The 21,979-nt window shown below is 38.2% G+C and overlaps 2 protein-coding genes across 4 annotated transcripts in view; one reads left to right on the top strand and one right to left on the bottom strand.

The window, feature by feature from the left end:
* Positions 1–15,042, bottom strand: part of LOC117434686 (CUGBP Elav-like family member 1) — a 45,684-nt gene extending 30,642 nt beyond the window's left edge. Inside the window, exons 1-3 of one of the 3 annotated variants that reach the window (XM_059003373.1) lie at positions 14,882–15,042; positions 8,809–8,855; positions 231–319 (exon numbers count right to left, since the gene is read on the bottom strand). In XM_059003373.1, the coding sequence (XP_058859356.1) occupies positions 231–310 (80 nt within the window). In that variant the 5' untranslated portion in view covers positions 311–319; positions 8,809–8,855; positions 14,882–15,042. The remainder of the gene's footprint in view (positions 1–230; positions 320–8,808; positions 8,856–14,881) is intronic. The other 2 variants (XM_034057293.3, XM_034057294.3) reach the window with 2 other exon arrangements.
* Positions 15,043–17,369: 2,327 nt separating this feature from the next.
* On the top strand, positions 17,370–20,924 carry LOC117434672 (phosphatidylglycerophosphatase and protein-tyrosine phosphatase 1-like). The gene is made up of 4 exons (XM_034057275.3): positions 17,370–17,616; positions 17,985–18,065; positions 18,399–18,590; positions 19,061–20,924. The coding sequence occupies exons 1-4, from the start codon at positions 17,470–17,472 to the stop codon at positions 19,190–19,192; spliced, it is 552 nt and encodes a 183-aa protein (XP_033913166.2). The 5' UTR covers positions 17,370–17,469; the 3' UTR covers positions 19,193–20,924.
* Positions 20,925–21,979: the final 1,055 nt, after the last annotated feature.

Raw genomic sequence — 21,979 nt, 5'->3', positions numbered from 1 at the left:
CAAAACAAGCGACACCCAGTGTTATGTTTCCAGATGAAAAATAAATCCTCTGGGACTGAAGAGAGGAGGCAGCGTTTCAAGTCATGAATGGATCCCTGCCAGTTTGGGCACAGCATTCAGCAGATTAAACCGGGTTTACGGTACAAAAGGATTTATTGACCCTCTCAGTGGTGATGATTTAAAAGGAAAAGTGGACAGAAATGGAGTACTGCTCAATAAAGTACACTCACCCAATTTCATTCTCAATCACCAACCCCTGAGAGAGACTGTCCACCCGATTAACATCACAATTGTCAGCAGACGTTGTCATCACCAAACCCTCGGAGGAGACCACAAAGGGGTGAAAAAATAGAACAAAGATTCTGTGACTCTTCTACGCACAAATTATTATTATTTCTTTTTTTTTTTTTTTTAAACAAAGATTACCATTTAACATTTAAATCCAAGTCTCTTCAGTTCCTAAAGTGCCGCTCTCTATCCCTGCTTTTTACCACACAGAGCTGCCCGGAGCTTCAAAGTGTTAAGCTGCTGCAGCCTCTAACCTGCTCTGCGATTCTGCTTTTGTCTGAAACTCTCAGCCCAGTCTGACAGCTGTGTCTGCATCAGGACCCCAAACACAGGAGCCTGCTGCACGCCTGAGTGAAGATATTTAAAAGCAAAAGCATATTTCACTTCTCTCTCTCAAGATCAGAAAACATTCATCATTAAGTTTCACAACAATTTTCTATAATTCAAAACAATACTTTTTTTACACACACACTGCAAGTGCAGAAGGCTAACGGTACATACTGTACAGGGTAGGTAGGGATAAAGGATTTCCAGCCTTGGTTCTGTAGTGGGTCTAATAAAAAATAATCAGTCAGTGTGGCAACTGGATTTTCTTTTAGAAGAGTGGAGTATTGAAGGCTGCAACTTGTCTCATCTCCCTCTACTGCTTTTCTAGTGACATTACATTAACAGAAAAAATTGACAAACTTGTGCTTTCACGTTATGCCCCAGAGAGCCATCTGGTTTCACAGTGGGGTCCTGCTTCTACCCATCTTCCTGGCATAAAAAAGGGTTATTAACCAGGTGACCACAGAAAGCCAATTGGCATATGAAACCCTGAACACTCAGCCCTCAGTTTAAACTGCCACGCCTTTTCAGCAAAGAAAGAAAGTACTGTAGACTGTTAAATACATGAATTCACCCACAAGCTCACAAATTACAGGGCTGTGGGCTTTAACCGTCAGGGGATGTGCGCTTATACAGCAATTTATCTCTGCTAACACCATTCACTGGTTACACATACTACTTGACATAAAACACACTGTTCAGTAAAATACACTATCATTCTCTATTTACATCACAGATTCTCGCAACAGCTTCTGCACAAAAGTATGCAGTGTAAAAAAATTATTGCTAAAATCTGCACCAGGATATAATATAAATCTGCATGCAAACAGTGCTGTACATACTGTAGTTCCTGCAAAATGTAGACATGTCTGGTAAGGAACGACCCAGTGAATTGCAATGTAGATAAACAGGAAATTGTAAAAGCTCTTACAAATTGTACAATTTCAGTATCTGTGTACTGAAGTAAAATTGATAGCCAGAGACCTCTCAACAAATGAAAAAGGTCACAATATATTCCACACAGACACTGTGTTAAATTAGGTTGTAACAGCACTTGTCTGCGTGATGCATCATACTAAATAATGCAGATTTAAAAAGCCAGAAAATCTGCAGGAAGGTGCCTTGGGCAGAGCTCTTATAGCAGATGAAATAAAAGCTTTAAAAATATCAAGGACGTTACTAGAGTGCTTTAGCAACAGTAATACAGTTACCAGTGTGTACCATTAAGGTGTGGCAAAATAAGGTCTGCAGAAATATAGGATGTAACACTAGCCTACATTTACCATTGGAAAACATTACAGGACATTCAGAGATGATTGATTTCCATTACTGGCACTCATCTCTAATACTGATAGATACCAGACAATCTTCATGTTTTAATAGGTTTCACAAATAGATGGATTGTGCATGTCCAATAAATAACTAATATCACTTTTGTTCAAATCTAGTAAGTTTTTTTTGTTTCGTTTAATGTGGCATTTAAATAAAATAAAAAAATGTAAATATGATACATAGCAAACTAGGTTTGCAACACTAAAATCGAAAGAAAAAATCATTAGGTACATATTTTGCCAGGGAAAGTTTGTCTTGAAATGCTTCTAAACAGTAAACTTTAGTTTATTTATTTTATTTATATATATATATATATATATTTTTTTTTAAACATCCTTACAAGATTTTCAAGATTTCTTTTTTTGTAACTTTTCTAGATCGCTGCATTTAAATGCCAGTTTGTGGTCATGTATTAAGAAAGCTGAATTAATTGCCAATTTAAAAAAAAAAGTAAATACCTTAAGTTTAAAAGATTAGTCTGCACCTTGACAGAGGCTCTCAGGCTGCCATTCCTGTGGTTCTTTGTAACCATCAGAAGATCAGCTTCTTACACAGCTAGCCAATCAAAAGAAGTGATAGGGGTGGAACATAACCACTGTTTAAAATGTCTGTGTGCAGGTGCTAGACTTCCGCAATTCAGTTTTCAGAAACTTGCGTGGCTCTCTATAAATATACCCGGAGTGTCCTTCTAGCAACAGAACGAACATAGAAAATAAATAAATAAAAACTATTTTTCCGACGGGCAAAGTATTTAACAGTAAATCTTGTTGTGGTGGAGGAAAAGCCAATGCAGCTGCACAGGGGCCCATGCACTCAGAGGGCCCCGGAGGAGTCGGAATGCTTGGAAAAAAATATTTAACAGTGATAACATCCTTCACATTTAGATTTGCAGATGTTACAACCTTCATGTTTGTATCATAGTAGCTACCGGTGCCAGTAATTCACTTTTTATCCTCCCTTTTTCCAACTGCACCATTCTCAAAAAAAAAAAAAAAAAAAACACACCACAACATTGAAAATGTATTGGAGATTTCCAGAAGGTCCCCGGTTCAAATCCCACCTCAGCCACTGACTCATTGTGTGACCCTGAGCAAGTCACTTAACCTCCTTGTGCTCCGTCTTTCGGGTGAGACGTAGTTGTAAGTGACTCTGCAGCTGATGCATAGTTCACACACCCTAGTCTCTAAGTCGCCTTGGATAAAGGCGTCTGCTAAATAAGCAAATAAATAAGCAAATAATAATAAGTTAATTAAAATGAGTTTCCTTGAAGGGACTGGTGATTACACTTGTTAGCTTGTGATTAAACCTAGTGTAGTGTTGGGTGTAAAGATGCATGCAAAATGCAATGCAAGTAGGTGATAAAAATCATTATTACATGTAGGCCTAAACTGTGTAATGCATGCTAACAGTCTGAGAATTAAAATACTATATTATTGTTAAAATACTGAACACTTGGCATGTGTTACATTCACGTTTGAAAGGGCTCACAATAAGGTCCTGCACCAGACCCTGTCTTTCTCTTCCTCCGCCACTGGAGTGAACAATACCTTACGTACCACCCTTACCAGTAGAGACTGGTTGAGGTCATATAACCATTTGGTGGACTACAAACAGCTATTGTATGTAGTCCTTTCGTCACATAAGGCAGCAAAAACATAATGTATATGGAAGTATCACGTTTCAGTGATGCACAATGGTTTCACTCATTTACGGTAGGTTATGAAATGGATTTTGCTCAGAAGGCATCAATCTTGGATGGAGCTACTATTACAAAACTTTCCATCTTAGGTGACAGGATTACAAAATAGAACTTTCCTTTCAAATTAACATATCATGTAGTGTTTATTTACACTGTGCTCTTAAATCAATGCACACTCTAGGATTAGCAAGTCACACTGATCAAAGAACAGTGTCAGGAGGGGGGCTGTTGAAAAAGATGTCCAGTAAAAAAACGTATTAAAAAAAGCTGTTGAGCAGAGGAAACAAATACAAAAGAAAAAAACCCCAAACACCACAGGGAAATGCACCAGTGAGCAAGCTTTACTCCAAGCTCAAAATGCATGATGGGGGGTGTACTGTAGCAGCTTTTATAAAAAATAACCTAAAAAAAGTGCATAAGTACATGAATAGTGCAAAAAATAAAAAATAAAAAAAATAATAATAATAATGATTTAGACAAGGACACCTTACAGCAGCGGTACTCAACCTGGTCCTGGAGGGCCGCTGTCCCTCCTAGTTTTTGTTCCAACTGTACCCTAAATTACTTAATTTGACCAATTAAGTGCTTATTAGAAGCTTAATTGGTCCAATTAATCAATTTAGAGTACAGTTAGAACAAAAACCAGGAGGGACACCTACCTTCCAGGACCAGGGTTGAGTAGCCCTGCCTTACAGCAAAGAATGTGCCACACACCAGAACCCAATTTCCAGATAGCTGATAAACTCTGAAATTTCTGCACACTTTGAACCACCAATGACAGCATTAAGTGCATTCAAATGTTCTGTAATTCTGGTGATGCAAATAGAGCTCAGTGATAATGCAATACATTAGAATATTAATAATTACACACTGCCACTAAAACCACCTTCACATTTACTGTTTTTAAAAGACAGTGTCATGTAAGTTATTGAACTATTATTATATTAGTCTTGCATGCTTTTGTGCAGCACCTGCTGTGACACATGCTTTTATACATCACTGGTAAGCAAATGCTCCTTATAAGTGCTTCTTTTATGTTGAGTTTCATTCTTTGTCAGTGTCAGTGAAAGCAGGAAGAACGCACAGGGAGGGACTGTATCGCACCTCACAACAAGAGTGAAAGCTCAACAAGCAATCACTTCCATTATCTGAAAAGTAGTAACTATACATTAAAATTAAAAAGAATGTAAAACTTTCCAACAGTTCATTGCCAGTAGTTGGATAAGCCATGGCATGTGTATACACCAAGCAACTTAAAATGGTAATTTTATACTACAGTAATAATTTACTGTACTGTGCTAAATATTAACACTTACGCATGAATATTGAGAGGAAATGTCAATTTTTTTCCCCCCATTGCTTTAATGGGGAATCCCATAGCAGGTCCCCAATAAAGACCAGAGTGTTTTTTTTTTTTTCAAATCGTCCCCATGCATGAAAGGGTTGGGTCCATAGAATCACTATAGTTGATACTTACTGTAATGTGTCACAGAAGACAAGAGGCCTTGTGCACGAACACCAACATAATCTTCCATCAAGGAGAGCCTCTTACCCTATTCCATTAAATCAGCCAGCCAGCCTTCCTTTTCTTTGTCTTATGGAAGGAAGTGGGATCACAAAGCAGTAGGAGGCCCTGCTGCAGAACCACACTTAAGACTTGACATTTATATGCTCTTACAGTACTTTACCAAACAGCAAAGCCACATGTGCCAATGAAAATATCTCAAATATGACCATGTGCTTGTATTTGCATCAAATAGCAGAATGAACATGCTGCATGGGAGCTGCACACATGCTGTTTCAAGTATTACAACTACACAATTAAAAGGTGTGGCCATCAGTTCCACACAGTCTTCCAGTCTTGTATGCTTCAAAAGTATTTTTTCTTCTTGTTGCTCTTACCTTGCTGTGAGCAGTGCTGAAATAAAGCTCCTTCATTGCACTAATGGAGTAATTTGTCAGACACTACAAGCAGACCACTACTAGTCTAGCACCTAGTCAGCTTAAACCATGCAAAAAAGCGCCAGAATGCTACTTGCCACGATGAGATCAGTGCCCCCTATTAACTCGTAAATGCTACATACCTTAAAACGTATTGAAAACCCTGCATATGTAGTTCCAGTTACTGGTGGCTTCTACTGCCATTGCGTGAAGCTGTCATGCAGGAAGATGTTTCAAGTTGAACCTTTTTCCCTTAGATGCCTTTTGCCGGTTAGCAACCAAAATGACAGCTTTTGGCGAATCAATGCAAACAAGTGCATTATCAACGCCAGGTTTTATGGAAAGGCAGTCCTAATAAGCCAAGTTATTATTGTGGAACTGGCAATGACAACCTCAATGTGTTGTTTTTTGTAAATAAATAACATTTTCAGAGAGAATAGACTAATATTAACCATTCTAGAAAATGTGCAACTGTGAAAATTAGGGCTGCAACGAAGGGTACATTTTGACCTTCAAAGGTTCGGAACCCATTACCGAAGGAAGGTTTGAACCTTCGATGGTACTAATTTGCATAACGTACTGGTGACGTCGCCATAGCTACTTCTTTATATTTGATTGAAAATCCTATTATTTTTACAGGTAAGCCATTCATATGTAGTTTAAAAATACATTATACAGAACAGTAATCATTTTTTTTATAATTTAAATAAAAACACATTATTTACACGTAATTGATGCTGCTTGAGAGTAAGCTTGCATTGCAGCAGCAGCGAACTGAGGCAAAACAAACAGTCATCTTTTCAAGCAGGTCACAGTCACATTTTACTACTACAACAATAATAATAACAATAACAACAATAACAAGAACATGAACTTACGATTGTAAAGTGACCGCAGAGATTGGCTGTGCCTCCATGATACATCAGTCGCCTGCACAGTTTGCATTCAACTGTTTTTGGTTGCCTGAGCATTTAACAAAAAAAACTCTCACACAGCAGAGAGGTTTCAAGACGTTTCTTCCAATACAGCTTACGCTGTACAGCGCTTTGCTGTCGAGATGGCGAATGAAGAAATTTGCCTCTGGTTAACACGAGCTCGTGAGGGGAGGGACGGACATTGCTCAGTTTTGTCAAAATTAAAATGATTAGTGTTAGCGTATATTTTGTATGTTTCAAACATATTCTACCATAGCACTTCTTACATTGTCTTGTACACTAGGTATTCAGTACATATTTTACCGAAGAACTACAACCGATACTATACCCTGCTCCATACACAGCAGCGGCACCATATAGAGTTGCGACGTATAACAATTTGGTTGGATTTTAATACAACAACTTTATGCATCATACCAATAAAAAGATTGAATTTTGCATGCGAGTGACATTTAATGTGTGATTTATAGTATTCATACATTGTCAAACAATTTCTGTTAACAGAAAAAAAAGGCTTCCGACGAACCTTCTAATACAGCCCTAGTGAAAATCTACTCAATACCTTGCAACACAAAAAAGCCCATAATGTCAAAATGAAAAATAAAATCTACAAATTGCTCCAAATTAATTACAAATACAAAACAGAAAATAATTGATTGCAACAATGGCTTTCTTTTTGCCACTCTCCCATAAAGGCCAGTTTTGTGAAGCACCCGGGCTATTGTTGCCGTATGCACAGTGTCTCCCAGCTCAGCCGTGGAAGAATGAAACTCCTTTAGAGTTGCCATAGGCCTCTTGGTGGCCTCCCTGACTAGTGCCCTTCTCGCCCGGATACTCTTGGACGGCCTGTTCTAGACAGATTCACAGTTGTGCCATATTCACTCCATTTCTTAATAATGGACTACTGTGTTCCGGGGGATATTCAATGCCAAGGAAATGTTCTTATATCCTACCCGATTGGTGCTTTTGAAGAACCTTATTCCGGATTTGCTTTGAATGTTCCTTCGTCTTCATGATGTATTTTTGTTAGGAAATGTACTAACCAATTGTGGGACCTCCCAGAGACAGGTGTATTTAACCTGAAATCATGTGAAACACCTTAATTGCACACAAGTGGACTCCATTCAAGTAATTATGTGACTTCTAAAGACAATTGGTTGCACCAGAGCTTATTTAGGTGTGTCATAGCAAAGGGGGTGAATACTTATGCAATCAATTATTTTCTGTTTTGTATTTGTAATTAATTTAGAACAATTTGTAGATTTTATTTTTCACTTTGACATTATGGACTTTTTTTGTTTTGATCAGTGGCAAAAACTCCTAATTCAATCCATTTTGATTCCATGCTGTAACACAATAAAATCTGGAAAAGTCCAAGGGGGGTGAATACTTTTGAGAGCCGCTGTAGTGTCATGCAACATGACTGGTGCAAAACACAGCTTCATGTTAAACCCAATGGCAATTCACAACGCAGTTGTTCCAAAAGTTTAATATTTATGCAACCTGTGGGGCAATAAAAGGACTTTTAATAAATTGATTTTCTGAGGGGAAAAAAAAAAAAACCTTGATTACATAACATGAACTAATCTTTCTGCACTGAAAGGCTTCACAATTTGAAGAGACAAGTGAGTCAGCCTTGGCAAACAACTGCAAACACTGTCGCCGCCGCCACTAAAAGCTCTTCCTTTTACATTTCAGGGAGCAGGCAGTTTGAAGATGAGCAACATCAAGGCTGCACAGTTTCTGTTTCTCCCTTTCTTTATATATCAGTCTCTGGAGATGGACAGAACACAAACATGGAGATATAAAAGTAGTGAAGCATTGCTGTGAGAAGTGTACTGCAAGAGAAGCACTGAAAACCTTGCAATGCGTAGGTAGAGTACCACTGTTACCATGGCAATGGCATGCCATCATGTTTCAGATGGATCTCAGCAAGCAAGGGGAACAAAAAGCCAAAATGTTTTCACCTTACTCAAGGTGCCTAAGAAGGCAACTTTGGTGGAATAAATTAAAGTTCATACGGTAAACATTTCTAGACTCCTTCAAGTCAATAAACAAACTGATAAGCACGGCTAAGGTTTTGATCCCTTATGAAAGCAAGCCCCTATTCTGTCAGGAGCAGCTGCAAGTGGGCCACAGAATTTGGTGAGTGGGCACAGCAGGTGTTGTACTCTGAAGTAAAACCAAACTCAGATTTGTCAGGTCCAGTGGAATCCTCAAAAGTTCCCCACTTTTGCTTTTTATTTAAAATATATATTCAGATAGCGTGGGAATGAAAATTCTTACCGCCTGTGTTCTTCTCAAATACACTTTTACTTTCTTTTCCTTGTCTCCTGCAAAAAATTATAAAAACGAATTTAGTAAGCAAAACATTTCGGCATTTGCAGTAGTTCTGTTCCATTTTTAACAGTAAAACAGCTAAACAAGTAAAGAGAATGTGGGGAAACTCTGCTAACCTAAGCATGTTTATTTATTTATTTATTTTTAATACTGTACCAAAAATAAATAAATAAATAAATAAATAAATAAATAAATAAAACCACACACACATAGGGCACAGCAGAATCACAATTTATACTGAGTACAAACACACTAAAGAAACCTGTATTAACAGCTATTTCACTATGTTTTGCACAAGGTCTTAAGTCTGCAATCAGCTGACCTTGAAAAATGTAAAACGCTTGTCAATGACTTTCCAGAGGCTAGCTGCACAAAGATCTGCATGAATAATAAAAGTACAAAGCGTCAGAGGTCAGGCTGTTCAGGGAGGTGCGCTAGTCTTTCATCTTTAAAGGCTGTGTCTGAATTCAGCTGAAGTGAAGCGAGTATGGTGACAAGATAGCCAAGAGGATCTCAAAACCACCAAGCTTGATTCATCTCAACTGGCACAGATATCTTTAACCTTTTGCGGTCCTATGTCGGACCAGGACCAATATTACAACTTTTCCTTCCTGGTCCGATGTATCATCAATAATATGTCAAGCACAGGTCCCTACTCGTTTTTTCTCTGGAAAAAGCGAAGCCAGAGACAGAAAATTACTTTTAAACAACGCATGTCAAATAAATAGCTTGTGTGAAAATAAATTGGACCTGATGCGTCTGACAGGCGCTGAATAAATGGACCGCAAAGGGTTAAGGAAGCCTCAAAGAGACACTAAACGTCAAGCAACAGCACAGCAGTAAAAATGAAAATCAAGGGTCACAAAGAGGGCTTGCATGTAATTGCACTGAAGTCATTCAATGTTAATGTTGCTGGTAATGTTAATGGGAATGTTGTTGAAGCTGACACCCTGGGATCCTTCAAGAAGCTGCTTGATGAGATTCTGGGATCAATAAGCTACTAACAACCAAACGAGCAAGATGGGCTGAATGGCCTCTTCTCATTTGTAAACTTTCTTATGTTCTTATGTTCTACTGACAGCTACACCAACATGCAGTATCCAGCAGAGTTTGGTTACCTAACCACAAAACATAGACGATTCAAGTGCAAGACTTCTGGCATTACTATAAACCTAATTCTTGCAACCCATGTTATTGATTTATTTTGGGTATCTTTAAAACACCTGAAGGGGGTTGGTCAGAGAAGATGAAACACAAGGCAATGCACAGACTTTAAAGGGCTGAACGTGCATCTCTCTTATCCAAACATGGTGTTAAGGTGAAGGATGTGGAAAGGGTCGAATCACAAAAAAGATCCATTATAAAGTATTTTGCAAAACTTGTAAAAATGCTATTTTAGAGATTGATACAATCATTTTAAAGAAGCTGAAAAGAAAAGAGACACATACCAGCAGTGCTGAACTGCATCTCTGAACATTTCCAATTCTACAGTATATTTTGCAGTCACATACCTTAAGATTTTTCGGATCTATGTTTATTTAATTTCAAGTGACGTAAGTGATGCAAAGAAATAACACTGGCACACAACTCGACAAAGCATGCAGTATTTGAATGCAAATGACTTAGCATGGCAATCTACAAAAGGTAGCGATGCATATTAAGAAGGCACTTTAGGCACAAGTTACTGTAGGCGCTTGCAAGGTTGCCTTAATAAAGTCATACTGTATTTCAGGAAATCAATCAGACCTGCCATTATTTCTTCAAACAAAAACATAATTAGCTTATGATGAGATACCTTGAACTAATGCATTATTTTTTTTCTACTTGTACCTTGTTCTTAAGATGCTGTTATGCAATTCTTAACTTAATAGCTGGAACATTTGCATTTTAGTGCTTCTAGTGACAAATGCTCACAATTTTCTTTACGTGCCTCGTGCTCTTAGTGCTGAGGCTGCTTTCAGCATGTTGATAAGAGCTGCAGGCTTGCGTCGAGTTGTGCAACAAAAATAATAGGATAAATGAGGAGGGTTAGTGCTGGGAATTTTAACCTAGTAATCATTCCCGAGAGAGAGAGAGAGGAGAAGAGAGGATTCTCTCACTTGATTCTATCCAGAGACACTGCAGTTACCAAGGCAACAGCACAGAAGTAAAAAAATAAAATAAAAAAAGTCAGGGGTCAAGGAGGAGGGCTTATTAAAACAAGACTTTAGGGTAGCAAGCAGTGCTACATTACTCCTCTACGTGTTACAGCAGAAGGCAGGATGTGTCTGGTCATATGACTTAGTCTCGTTTAGTCTTTCAGCTCGTTTTCACTGCCTAAAAAAAAATCTCCCAGGAAAAAATTAAAATAAAAAGAGAAACATTCCACGAGTAGTCATTTGCTGGTTTTATTGTTTAGGTTTTTCCTTACGTTTCGATTTGTTTTTATTACTTCTCTTATATGAAGCCTTGAGAAACCACATTAAGCCATGGAACATGTTCAGCCAATCGAGAGTCCTGTTGATAACATTATATTACTGTATAGCATAGTATTAATCTACAGTACTGTACTGAAAATGACTGTATTAAAACATTTTGGAAAGTGTTTAAAGAGCCTGAACTGCTCTATTAAAAATATCATAAACATCTGTCTTCAACTAAAACAGTAACCACTACTACACTCATGACACTTATTATGGTCATTCAATTGAAAGCACAATGATTTGTACTTTACAGACACGCACATAAAAAGGATTCAAACATCTCTCAAAGCTTTTTAGCCTTAATAGGCACTAATAAGAAACATGCAGACACTTTCCTGGAAGTAGTTCTGAAAGGTTTCTTCAAAATCAGGTTCAAAGAAACACACAAATACAGTTACAAGGCAAATCCTTTCATATGACTTCTTCTAAACAGTCCTGCTTGGCTCTACGCCTAGCTGTACACAGAAAACACTTGCAGCAGTCATTTTTAGGGTACTTGTTCCCAATGTAAACCCTTATTTACTATAACACAGTAAGCACAACAACTGCACTGAATTTCCATAAATCCTCTCCAAACTATTAAGCTCCGATAGAGGCGATTGGGGTATCCAATGATGGTTTTCATACAAGTTTTACGAGATTACAATGGTTGTTCGAATGGGAGCACTTGTACTGGAGCAACTGATGCAAGCACACACACACACACACACACACAAGTAGCAGCTCCTGAAAAGCATACTGGCATAGCCCTACAACACAGACATTAGGCAAGCAGAAGTCATTCTGTGGTACTGTACTGCATGCATCACACGGCTTTTATCTTGGTTGAATCTTCTGTAACGCTGGCAGCTGTTAATTAGGATTTCTGTTCTCTGTGCTGTCCAGTCTTCAAGAAGCAATTACACGTTTACAGCATAATTATTTTCTTGATTCAGAAGGGACCTGGTATGAATATGGAAACTGAATAGCTAATAATTGCTTCTCGTTTTAGGCTTGCACCTTTGGGACAATATCACAGAACTACGCAGTAGGCGTCCACACCATTCATAGTCTAATGGTCAATTAAGTGCTTTTGTGGCAGGGGTAAAATATGTTTATTGCAGTAATATTCAATATCTACTGTCTACCATTTTCTCACAGTATAATGAAGACATCCACTTCTTCCTCCATTAGACCATGTGTGAGCTCTTTGTTACCAAGACCCAAAAATAGAGAGACCCTTGCACAGCGAAGGCACAGTTCCATGGCAACAATCACACTCACATAACCCCATGATGTCTCCATGCCACTGCTTGAAAAACAACTCTGCTTATTAAGAAAAAACTATTTCTTGTTGTAAATTATACTGTTGTTTTCTTTTAAGATTTTGCTGCTTTGCGATAACCCTGAAGCTAAATAAAGATTGAAAATCGGTGTTTCTTAATTTCCTCTGCTCTGTATAAACAGAAATGTTTCAAGATTATTTGGTTACAGTAGCAGCAGGCCTTTTCCAATCTGTAACCGAGTTCACCTTACAGCAATGCAGATCAATTATCCACATGATGAGCAAGCTGAACTATATGGCAGGGCTACATGATGACACTGTGTGCCATGAACTTTACTAGTTTTACTGACCTGAACTTCTGAAGGAAACTCAATCCTGAACTACTTGTACCAATTCCTACTAAAGCAGTTACAACAAGGTGTTCATTACTACACACTTAAAATATATATATATATATATAATACATACAAGCAATGTTATGGAAAGTGGAATGTTCATAGACAGTACATAAAACACAGTGTAAGCTATATTATAGTTTAATATGAATTGCAAGGTTTAAAAGTACTGACATACAAATAAATGTAAAGTGATAATGTATTGTATATCACACAGTAAAAGGAAGGCAGAAAAGAGGAAGTAAAAACAGTTCCTTTTTAGCTTTCGGTGGAATAGTACTAAAAATGAAACCCAAGCAGCATGATCTTTTCTCTTCATTTAAGTTCTGCTTTTAATATTTACTGTGTGAAGTTTGAAAATTCCTAATTGTGTGTGTGTGTGTGTGTGTGTGTGTGTGTGTGTGTATATATATATATATATATATATATATATATATATATACACACACACACACACACACACAATTAGGAATTTTCAAACTTCACACAGTAAATATTAAAAGCAGAATTTAATTATTAAATATTACTTAATATAGCTTACACTGTGTGTGTATATATATATATATATATATATACACACATATATACACACACACACAGAGTATATTATAAATGTATTACCACCTAACCCCCTCAAAAATACAATTTACAAGTTTAATGCAAATCTGACAAGCATGCATGCACAGGGTTGAAAATAAGACTCCCGCTGCATAGCACTTTGATCCATTTCTCTTTTTACTATGTGTTTAAGACAGCCATGAGCTTGTTAATGTTACCTCTACACTGTGGCTAATCAAGCTCGTTGTAAAATCTGGATTGGGCGAAGCTGCTATGCAATAGGAGTCTTATTCCACCCATGCCGTCTAACCTTTCTACAGTATGACCGCTAGATGAGCAATCTGTTCAGGGTTTTTTAAGTGCCTGTATCGAACCAGGTCTTCCATATAGTCCACCGAGATTTAATAGTTTTGTTCTGGTTATAAACACAGGTCACCAATGTGTGTTCGCTTGGTTCGTATTGTGTCCTTGTCGTACTAACTACTGTACAGACGTTACCCGCCACATTGAGTTTTGTGCTGTTGTTTACTCTGTAACACACACCTCAATCCATATATGCTTTTAACTCATGCGATGCACAAATGCACAAACTGCGATACTGATAAATAGAAAGTGTGTAACCGTAAGGGGGAGGGGCGGGGCAAATAAAACCGCAATTGCATTATCAATAACACTGACATAGGCCTCAATCGTCCACACCTCGTAACTAAACTTTTGCAAAACTGGGTTCCCTTCCCCGTGTTGAATTTAAATTAAACACGCAAAAATCGTAACAAAAACGCGGGGCGATGTCAGTAACTAGACACATTTTGACAAAATCATTAACCGATAATAATGTAAAATATATCTAACGCGGCCACAAAACACAGACGGGTAACACTTTCGTGGACCGTAACATATGGTGCTGGAGGAGGGAAAAAACACCGCTAACTAAAAGAAAACGCCAGATCACCACATTGCAAACCACGGCATAAACTGTTAAGATGAACAATCAAGCTGTTTTACAAAACACTTTAAAATCTAAAACGAGATTTAAATAAGGGGTTAGGTTCATTGTTCAATTGTAAAACTTAAGAACATCATCATGTGGCTTTCACGACATACACGCCAGAGAAGTACTGCAAGTCATGCCTGGGAGTTAATGCAATACGTAAACTAACATCCACTATGCTGACACTTCAGTGGAATTCCTTAATTAATAAACACAACGTCATAAAAACTTGGAAATGCATAAAAACACACTTATATTATAAGTACACGCCGTATAACACTGAGGTTTATTTTGCAATCCGGTAAACAATCGTTAATCAAAAACTAAGTTACAAAAACAATAAGCATACCTGATAAGCTGATGTTTCACGAACCCCACAATTAATATTTAAGTCCAGTCGGCGTCTTTCGCTCACTTCTTTTTTCAATTTCTTTCGACAGTATCACACCCTCTGCAACACAACCAGCAAGGAGACTCTCACTTTGCAAAATGGCTGCTTTTCCTGCATTTACCAAACGATTCTTACAGCGGGGTGAAACTGAATCTTTTTTTTTTTTTTCAACAAAACGTCATATAAACTGCCCACTCAAAAAACTAAAGTCTGAAAGATCTTTATTAGATAAATAAATAATTTCTAATAATTTATTCACGCCTTGAGTTCAGTTTCAGATAACTTTTTATAACATACCCATTTAAAGACCGAACTCCCCTCGGTTGTACATCATGGTAGCGACCAAACTTTTTTTTTTTTTTTTTTTTTTTTTTTTTTTTTTTTTATATATAATAAATATATGGTGTTTCATTTCATTTGTGCTGTTTTGCCTGTTTATCTTTATTAATTTCAGATGCAAAATTAAGGGTAGACGCCGTGGTTCATAGACTGTTTATTTAAAAAATGTAAACATTAGAAGTAGCTAGCATTCCAAAGCAAGGTTTTGGCACGTTATCGTGTCGACACGTGACTTATGAGAGTCATTAAATTTAATTGTTAGTTTATTTTTACTGCCTGAGAAATTAGGTCAAAAGTGATACAGTAATAATTGTCTGCTAAGAAATAAATAATAATGTTACACTAATGACACAGACACATCCTCAGCTGGTTTGGCATTGAGTTCTGGACCCTTTGCTAGACAGTACGGGTGGTTGGCAATGCATTACAATTTCTGACCAATGTCAAAAATGATGCAGGTTTTTTGAAGGAATACTGTTTTCTGTTTATATTTATATGGGGAAGCTTTGTAAATTATGTGTAAATGTCCAGTTGCATGGTATGGTGAAACAATAGTTTTGACACATGTTCTGTCTGTCTGTCTTTTAGGGGTTGTTTTAACCAACCTATACCCCGCTGGGATTGTTAGAGCATTTTACAGGACCAGGGAATTCCCTTGGATTGCATCAACACCTCTGTTTAGGGGTTATGCACAGGATAACTAAAGATAGGCGGGTGGTACAATCAAGGGTGATTCTCCAGTGCTGTAAAATGCTCTAAAAGAAATTCCTAAAATCTGCAACTGTGGCATATCCTGGCTGTGTTGTATTATTATTATTATTATTTTTATTATTATTATTTTATTTATCTGGCAGACGCCTTTATCCTTTTTTATCAGACTACTAGGCCTACGTTTGATATTGATTACTTATTATCAGTGCAATCCATTTTTATGAATTGGCCTGGCAGACTTCATTTTCTGATTTGTTGAACCCTCTATTCTGTATTTTCATTGGAAATGTTAATGCTCATTTCATAAGTAAGGTATTTTGCTAAAGTCAAGGAGGTTTGGCCACATTGTAATTCCCAGTCAACCACAGCTTCACCCATTGTGGCTGCTGGGTGTCTGCAGCACTGGAACAGCATAATAATCTCACATCTCAAGCCTGGGGCGATATGAAAGTGCTCTTGATGGATCTCTGCGCATTTTGATTTGACGTAATAACCAAAGCTTTAAAATACGTTTTCAGGCTTCTCATTAGCATAGTAACTTCCTTCCAAGTCCCCTTTATCATTCTTTAGATTTAGTTTGTCCAAACCCCATCTATCCTTCACTTTCTAGTGAAGCTCATTTATCCTGATACCACACTATAGATTCACTGCCTGTGCAGCAAGTATTAACATCCCACCTGAGCTTCACACCCTCCTTCAGGTGGGGTCCTAATACCTGCTGCACAGGAAGCCCATCTAGTGTGGCAGCAGGATATAAGGGCTTCACCAGCTTCTAAAATAAAGTCTGGAGGACCTAACGATATGTAGAAAAAAAGTTTGCCTTGGTTATTACCCCTGCGAATCATTTGGATATGAAAACCACCATTTTTGACTTTGTGGTGTGCCAGTTACTCTGTTGCTATGGCTACCATTTAGTATTGCTTTCCCTATCGATGTGTGAGCTGGTTGAGTTTTGCTTAAACTTATCTGCATGTTTAGCTAAGAGTGAGTCATAGGTAGTAAAAAAAACAAATAAAGAAATAAAGAAATGACGACCTTCCACCAGTGCTGTGTCTGTGTGTGCGCGCTGGGCATTTCAGATGCGGGAATGTGAATATTATACAGTATAAAAGTAACCAGTCCTGTCAGCGAACAGGCAACAGGTTTAAGTTGAGGTGAACTATGTTCAGTCCTGCCTGGATCTATTGCAGCAGGCAATCAAAACCTGTCCTATTTACAGCTTCTAGGTTTAAATAGCATCGCAGTCTTGCTTTTTTTGGAGGCCATAAAACTCAACAGAAGAAATACCATAGCATCTGAACACTTGCTGCCAGTCCACTAAACAAGCTAGCATTCTTACAGCTGTCATAAGTCCCCCTATACACAAGAGGGAGCACTTTAAAAAAAAAATCACTGCTAGATTTCACTCTGCCACTAGACGTGGCTCCTGTGAATCTTCCGAAGTTGTGGTCTTAGTTTTTTTTTTAATATATATTTTTAGACGGTAAGGCGTTGAAATGGCAGGTGTGGCGGCGAGATTTCTGTTTTATCCGACCCTCGCTTACAATGTTTGTATGGAGAAAATATCGTCGAGGAGATGGTTTGACAGAATAGATCAAACGGTGCTTCTCGGAGCGTTGCCTTTTAAATCAATGACTCAAGAGGTATTGACTTTGGGGTGAATTGACATTGTGTACGCTGTAAAGTGCTTTGATCGTCATTGTTTAAGAACAGGTTTGTTTGTTTTTTGAGGGGGGAACTATATTTCAAAATTAGAAAAGATTCAGTTAAGTAGATAAAAGTGAATGGATTGTGAAAGTTGTCGGAATAGTCGATGTGCTACGTTTCGTTTTTGAAACTCAGAAGTGAAAGTGAGAGACGTTTAGCTGCAGGAAAATACTACGTTTGCTGTCAATTGGGTGCTGCCCACCCAATTTTATGATCCAGTTTATTGAATGGTGATTATCAGCGATAAGAAGTAAACTAGCACCGTGCTATTTTTTCTCATTTCTAAATCTTCAATTTCCCGTAGCTGGTGGAGAAAGAGAACGTGAAAGGCGTTATTACCATGAATGAAGAATATGAGACTAAATACTTTTGCAATACTGCTCAGGTAAGATACTGCTCGCCTTTGGATTAATTTGAAATATCCATTGCCATTCTTCTTTCCCATAAGGTTCATGAGACCCTGCAGTAGTTAATGATGTCATTTTACCTGTTAAACCTGGAGTGGAATAGCCCTCCAGGACTGTGATTAGACACCCCTGGCTTAAGGGGTGTTCATTCTGATAGACCTTAGAGTTTAATAAGACACACTTGACCTGGTTGCCTATACAGTGTGGCTAATCAAGCTTGTATTAAAACATGGAATGGGTGGAACTGCTGTGCAATTGGAGTCTTATTTCCACCCCTGATGTGCATATCTCTCTCTCTCTCTGTGTTTCAGGAGTGGAAGTCTGTGGGAGTGGAGCAGCTGTGTCTGAGCACAGTGGACTTCACCGGAGTCCCCAGTCTGGAAAATCTACACAAAGGAGTCGACTTTGCCCTGAAGCACAAGGAGCAGGGAGACAGTGTGTACGTTCACTGCAAGGCTGGCCGGTCGCGCAGTGCCACTTTAGTAGCTGCGTATCTAATAAGGGTGAGTACAGAGCACAGAACACATCAGCTACTACAGCCCAGCTTTCCATACAGCGAGATGAGGCTTTTCAGCACATTGATGCTCGTCCGGTTCCTAGAGCCTGGTAGATCAGACTTTTGTCAAGGATCTCAATGGTACAGTATCAATAACATGGCTTGGTAACCCATTCCGTAGCCTCACCACTCTCTGTGTAAATAAGTGTCTGCACTGACTCTTAAGTTACAACTGTGTGCCCGATATTCCATAGCAGGCAATTTGCTTAGGGGGGAGGTTATAGGCCTGTGTCCTCTGGTTCTCGTTTCTGTGTTGTGCTGTGCTTGCAGTATTGGCCAGGGTTTGTCAACTGCTTTTAAGGATTGTAAAGACTTCAGTCAAGCCCCCCTTGTTCTCCAGTCTTTACAGCTGTAAGCATTTGAATTGTGATGAACAGTAAGACGCAGCTTCATTGTCTGTCTGTCTTCCCCCTGCAGCTGCACTGCTGGAGCCCCGAGCAGGCGTGCAGTTTCATGGCGTCCGTCCGTCCTCACATCCTCGTTCGACAGGGACAACTGGAGGTCCTGCGCCGGTACCATGAGCAAGTCTGTACCGCGAAACCTACGTGACGCTGGACTTATCCTCCGTCAGAGAAATATACAAGAGTTGAGCAAAAACAAAGGAGAAACGCCTGCCATTGCAATCAACATAGGATGTAGGGTAACAGCGACCGGGCAGGTCAGTCAGCAAATGGTTTAAATGACCATTCCTCAGTGATTACAATCACTCATGTCTATATCTCCGTATCCCACAATATACCCCTGGTGTTTCTAATGCTTTGTATATTCTATTTAATATATATATATATATATATATATATATATATATATATATATATATATATTGAAAACCACAGTGATTCTGTGCATGTTTAAGGGTGAGGGTGGGGGTACAATCGGTTTAATGGCAGCTTCTTAACATGAAATCTGATGGGCAGATTTCTCAGGCAAGTCATTCTCTTTTGCCTTGTGCTGAACATTCTTCATACAGAACTATACTGGTAATTAATACTCGACAGACAGGTTTTTGACAGCAAGGAGGGTTTATTTGCCAGACTGGGCGTAACCAATAGGAACTGAAATAGGAAGTTAAAATAAATCAGCCTGCAGGTGGTAATGCAAAAATCCATAATACACTGGAAGTATATAATGAAAGACAGAGTTATGTAGACTTGCTTTAACATTGTGGCTTGTTTCTGACATAATTGTGCAGGACAAGGCATCTCTGTCAAAGCTAAGCAAGTATGGCAAAAATGTATCCAATTGTTCTCAAGGCAGGTTTGTGCAGGATTGTTATTGAACACACCTAGCATCTTCCCCGCTGCGTGGAGAAAATGGGTTCTGGTTTTCATGCCGGTGGCAACTTTTGTTTGTACAGCCTAAGCCTCAGGCATGTGCACCCTATTCTGTACCATGCCTTGTACATTTAATAAGTTATTAGAGCAGGAGAATACACATCAGGAGTGGTCTGACTTCTAAATGAACTTTTTAAAATCTTTAATGTAGGTAAAGTCCTAATTATTTTGTGATATATAATATATTCTGGCCAATAAGTTATTTTATTAATTTTGTGTTTAATCTGGGCAAAGGCAGTCTTCATGACTTGGTTTACAGTAAATAATCTGTCCATGCATTATCACAAGTACAATAGAAATGCAAGTAACTCATGAATGCATGCAAATACGTTATTGTGCAGTTGTGTACCTAGCCAGTGGAGGTTCTACCTATTCTTTACAGTTGCCCTTCTCTTAGAAACCTGCTTTTTAAATTCCTGTTATGTCTGTCCATGTTTGTTTAATTTATCATCTCAATCTGTTGTTGCTTTAGTCTGTATAACCGTTAAATCTTCAGCTGCCGACACACGTTTCATTTATGAGTAACTGTGCTTGAGTGTCACTATGCTGTATGTGTGCATGTAAACTATGCTAACACTCCTTTCAATGTGATATAGTAAATGGGTATTGCCTTACTAATTGGGGCTGTGCTGCTGGCTCAGTATTTTAAGTACAACATAAACTGTATAGCAGAGATTCACTTTATCGTCTGTCTCTGGCTTTTGCTTTGTTTGTTCTTCTGTGAATTTTGTTGGGAAGAATATCCTATTTTAAGAAGCTGACCTAGTACATAGGAGCCTCCTGGCTGAATCAAGCACATCTCATTTCTGGTAAAAGTAGTGTTTCTCTGATAAGAGAGTTCTGATCTTCAGTAAGTGTTCACAGATTTCCATGCTGCAATCTGGGATATTAAGCATATTCCTGAGCAGTGCTTTTCATAAAAAAGAAATAAAAAAAGCACAGTTTAAGTCTTGCCAATTTGGCCACTTGATTCTCAAGTGTCACTTTTGTGTAATATCCCTGCTGTTGGAGAGGCTTTAAAATGATTAATGTAATTGAACCACGTACAACAAAACTACTTAAGAATGTCAGGAGAGTTCTTGTATCTGCTCATCATACCTCTGTTTACTGTACATCTGTAGTGATATGAAAATAGTTATATAATCTCTTATCCGCCAGGTGCCTCGTATCCTAATCAACATCTGAAAGGGAACGTATAATCGTATGCGCTCTCAATTATATCACCTGCCAAAAGTCTCTTATCCAAACCACAACCAGCAGCACTGCTTCAAACAGAAGTTCAACTGTGGCTTGGAGATTCCGCGCCACGGTTCTCATCGGAACACATCTTTGTATACAGTCTTGATGCTCTGAAATAGAAAGTTAAAATGCCACTAAAGTTACTGTAAATCTATAACCTGCCAAAATACGCTTATCCAAAACACAACCAACAGCACACGAAAAAAGTAAGTTAAAATATCTCTTACTGTAAATCTCTAACCTGCCAAAATACTCTTATCCAAAACAGTAAGTTAAAATATCTCTTACTGTAAATCTGTAACCTGCCAAAATACTCTTATCCAAAACACAACCAACAGCACACGAAAAAAGTACGTTAAAATTACTCATCTGCCAAAAGAATCTAATCCAAGCTGAGATTTAAATTAAACAGGAAAGTATGCTCTTGTTTTAATCTTGATCTGATCTGACAATCCTCCTAAAAAGGTTCGTCCCTCCTCCAGTCAATTTGTGATCTAGACGGAATAAAATAGGATCCTAGGGCAAAGGGGATACTAACCAGTGGCATTGTAGGGATAGTTAACTAGTCTGCCTTGAGCCTGTCTACAGAATAGTCCCTTAACTGAAAGCTGCTAATTTCTACAAATTTCAGAACTGCCATTTGTACTATTTTATAAGGAATAACTGACTTTACTTCTGTATGCATTTTAATTACAATGTTCTTTTTTGTATTCTGTAAATTGAACATTGGAACTCAATGTGATGCTGTTACTGACACCTCTGG

This window comes from Acipenser ruthenus, chromosome 28 (genome assembly GCF_902713425.1).
Source record: "Acipenser ruthenus chromosome 28, fAciRut3.2 maternal haplotype, whole genome shotgun sequence".
Lineage (NCBI taxonomy): Eukaryota > Metazoa > Chordata > Actinopteri > Acipenseriformes > Acipenseridae > Acipenser > Acipenser ruthenus.
This window is presented reverse-complemented; position numbering and strand designations above follow the sequence as displayed.